Source organism: Grus americana, chromosome 19, assembly GCF_028858705.1.
Source record: "Grus americana isolate bGruAme1 chromosome 19, bGruAme1.mat, whole genome shotgun sequence".
In the NCBI taxonomy this organism is placed as follows: Eukaryota; Metazoa; Chordata; class Aves; order Gruiformes; family Gruidae; genus Grus; species Grus americana.
Genome location: NC_072870.1, coordinates 11,272,501 through 11,276,582, shown reverse-complemented (window position 1 = coordinate 11,276,582; position 4,082 = coordinate 11,272,501). Strand labels below are relative to the sequence as shown.

The 4,082-nt window shown below is 38.8% G+C and overlaps 1 protein-coding gene across 4 annotated transcripts in view; it reads right to left on the bottom strand.

The window, feature by feature from the left end:
- Positions 1–647: 647 nt before the first annotated feature.
- The window catches only part of VEZF1 (vascular endothelial zinc finger 1), a 14,578-nt gene continuing 11,143 nt past the window's right edge, over positions 648–4,082 (bottom strand). For 2 of the 4 annotated variants that reach the window (XM_054847352.1, XM_054847351.1), the window contains exons 6-7: positions 2,894–2,938; positions 648–2,550 (exon numbers count right to left, since the gene is read on the bottom strand). In XM_054847352.1, coding sequence (XP_054703327.1) covers positions 2,123–2,550; positions 2,894–2,938 — 473 coding nt within the window. In that variant the 3' untranslated portion in view covers positions 648–2,122. The remainder of the gene's footprint in view (positions 2,551–2,893; positions 2,939–4,082) is intronic. The other 2 variants (XM_054847350.1, XM_054847353.1) reach the window with 1 other exon arrangement.

The window sequence follows — 4,082 nt, the reverse complement described above, 5'->3', positions numbered from 1 at the left end:
TCGCCTCACATGCCTCGTTTCGGCCGTATCGGCCAAAGTCATGCAGCTGTCTGCACGCAATGCTCTACACAGTGCAAAAATGAAGACCTCTACACATCTGGAGTAAGAACAGTGGTAACAAAGTCATAGCTACATATTCTTCTCTACATTTTTGTTTATTGAGACAAACTAATTAAAAGGCACAAACATAGGGCATATGTTTACATGGACATTATAACAAACATATACATTAAAAGTGTAGGAATGTGTTTCCTTTCTGCTAAACAGAAAGTTCCTAAGCTTTTATATATACAAAAGTTGTACAATTTGATGTCCTAAAGTACAAAAGATCATTTATAAAATTATTTTACACTAAGCTCTATTTTTTTTTTTGTTTTTTGTTTTACTATGTAGTCCAAGCCCCTAGAACAGTTTCACGTAATGATAGAGATACCTGTCACCTGAGCCAGCAGCCTGGCAATCACTGCTTGTACTGACACGGCAGGGTACAAACGGAAGCAGTCCATTTTGACTAGTCAGTCCTGCTAGCACTCTGTGAAAATGCGCACACGCTAATCTCCATAGCTTTCAACTTCATTAAGATAAAAACATCTCAACTGTAATTTTATTTCTTTTTTTTTTAATGTAGAGTCTTGGGTTTAGGGTGGTTTGTTTTTTTTTTTAAACAAAGTTTTAAAAATGTGAATATGTGACATGATAGTCTAAAAAGTATATCTGTTTCCCTAGATTTTGCTTTCTACTTTATGTACAGATAAACAGGTTAAGAAATAAAAAGCACATGTAGCTTAAACATGTGTGACCATTTGTGGAGAAGTTCTGGACTCGATAGCTCAAACCATCACCCCAGAACTCCCACAAATTGATAGAAATGTGTTAACACAATAGAAGAATAACGTAAAAATGATGATGTTTGCAAATATTTACAAAGTTGAACAGATTTGCACAACACTTGATTAAGAAATAGGGGAGAAATTAAAAGACGCTCTCTGCTTGTCCTGGAGGGGCATCCTACCTAGTTAGTGGTTAGAATAAAAACTGTATACAATTTAATATAAGACAAAACTTCTAGTGAACAACTAACACGTCTGTCCCCTGCTGTAACACCAGCAGGCTCTGATTGGGAGGCAGAGGGCATAAAAATCATACCCAGTGCCTCCAGAATCTTCCAGCTTAAAGCAATATTTCTTAAGTTTCAAAGCACTCCTTTTGCTCCTAGATAAGAGTCCCATAGGGGTCTGACTGTTCAGAGACCATGTTTACACACATTTCGACTCCTCTTCTGTCAGCCATGGCTGTTTCTCACCAAACAATAACAGTTTTTTTAAAAAAAATGTTGACTACAATGCTATATTCCCTTAGGGTAATATGTTGGGTAATATTTACATCTCCAAATATCAGGTCACAATCCCTATTATATGTTGAAGTTAGAATGATAAGTTATCATATGCTTTGCATATCAGAGCTGGTATCACCTTTCCCATAGGGAATGCTGCCTGAAATTATCATATTCCCAAAGGTAAAATGCATATTTTCTCCAAAATGCATTTTTTTTTTAAATGACAACATTGTAATGCATTTACTCATAAAAAAAAAAAAAACATCAACACAGACAAAGATTCTACACTAGCTCAGAAACAGTGGACTTAACGACTGGCAAGTTAAAATTAGCCATCCACTCTGTTAAAGATACAGAGGGGTCTTTGCTAGTGTTTAGATTAAAATAATTTTCTAAGTTATAATTTGGGGGATAAAACATAAAACTGTTTTTTTAATGACCTTTTTTTAAAAAAAAAAAAAACCTCTGGCAAATAAGTATCTGCTCTAATTCAGCATCAGTCAGCTAAAAGGTAAAACTTACTTTAAACGAAGTGCTCCAGTGAAACTCAAGTTTGAACCATATGAGCCAAATCAACAGGGGAAGATGCTACTATGGTCTCTGATGGTGCATGTTGCCCCAGTGTCTTAGTCTGAATTTATTATTAACTAAAACAAAACAAAACAAAAAAAACAAAACAAAACAAAAAACCCAACAAAAAAAAAACCCCAACCAAACAAAACCCAAAAAAAAGAACTGCTGGTAAGGATTCCATTTTAATCCTTTTTAATACTGTTTAGAAATTCTTTACCAGGGAGGAGATGTGGGCAAGGCCTGGGGCAGGAAAGGCATGCTCTCTACTGGTCTCATTGCTATATTTAACGGACCAGCTAACGTCATTGGTGTGGGGAGGTTCATGGGAGATGTTATAGTGACTGGATGCGCTATATTCACTGGAGCGGTTACTGGGGTAGGTAAATTGACTGGTGTGGTGAGCGTTAATGGAGATGTCATGGATAATGGACTTGTTATAGTTACAGGATGCCCTAGGTTCATCGGACTGGATATATTAACTGCACTTGATACATTTACTGGACTTCTCATGCTCATTGCAGCTGCCACTGTGACTGGGTTTGTGATAGTCCCAGAAGCCACAGAGGACGTTATATTGAATGGAGTAGTAAGAGTCACAGGCGTAGTAGCAGCAGTGGAGGTTTGGCACAAGTTAGCAGCTTCTAAAAATGAGACATAAAAAGACAAAAAGTTTTTAACACATAAAAAACCATGGACAAGATTTAAAAAAAAAAAAAAAAACAAAAACAAAACCCAAACAAGAACAGGTACAAATTCTGAAATAATTTTCTTTAGGAATTATTAGTAAGTTAAAACTGTTAACATTCTATAGCCTACAAGAAATACAAACTCTCATGCAGTTCATTTCAATTCAATCATTTTTTCCTGAGAAGTCAAGCGAGGTTGTCTTATAAAGAGGGTTTCGATGTTCATAAAAACAGTACTGTACAATCAAAAAAATCCTCCCAAGAGGAACATTATAAATAGAGGAGAGAGTGTACATACCGAATGGTACGTACTCTATAGCCTTCTCAAAGGTGAACTGACATTCTGTGAAGGTTTTAAAAAGTCATTATTAGGGACTGATAAGCAAAGCTCGTTTCAATATTTACCTGCTTATTTCAGTCTTAATTATTGCTACTAAATTGTTCCACTGATCACAGTACTTCTACTTAGCAATTTCCAAGGCTACCCAGTCAGTACATCTTTCAACCCCCATTATCTCCTCAGCGTTCACATAAACTACAGCTCCACACCAACTTGGTTTGTTTTGTGGGTTTGTGGGTTGGTTGTTGGGTTTTTTTAGACTTTGTTTTGCAGTAAGCAGGAATTAAGTGCCGAACAAGGAAGACCCAGGAGACCAGTGCCCAGCCCTGCTGCCGGTGGGCTCTAGCAGGGCTGGGCACCGGGGGAGCGGGCACCGGCGGTCCGGGACGGCGGAGGGATCACTAGGCATCCATCAGCACCACCTGCCGGCTACCCAGACTAGGAGGCTCCAAAAACAGAAGCGGGTCGCACGCGGGGAAAGGGAAGGGATGACTGCTAGAGAAACCGACAAAAATATAGTCTAGATCAACGTTACGACACTTCTAAGTTGTGTCTTATTCCACATTTGTAGGGTAGGACACCAAGCTCAGTCTACACCCACGTTTCAGGAGGTAAGCCAGGAGCAAAGAGTCCACTCTTGCCACTCGGGCAATACAAATGTACCAAGACAGAGTTAACTTTGAAAGCAACATTAGCCCCATTCAAGGGTTACTGTTGGTTCTTCAAAGTCCATATCTAGGAGGGGTGGAAAGGCAGGGAAAGAATAAAAAAAAAAAAAAAAAGTGAAAACAAATAGTATTAGACTAAAAAAAACCCATATAGTGTTGTAAAGCCAACACAACAGGTGGCACTAGCACAGGAGAACCAGCATGGAAAGAGTCGCACATAGGCATGGCACTGACTGGTCTAGCTTCACCTTCCAAGCACAGTAATACACCGACACATCCCACCCCGTGCCCCTTCCCCAATTAAGTTAAACTAATATCATCAGTCTGACAACACTTTTCCCCACCCACCTCCCTTGCCCACCATTCTGTCCAAAATCACTGTTTCTGTGAAAGCATATTCAATAATCTCAGTAAGAAAGGGAGGGAAGAGGGAATGAGACATAGGAAGGAACAAGCAGGAAAAAAATTCCCAGACATTT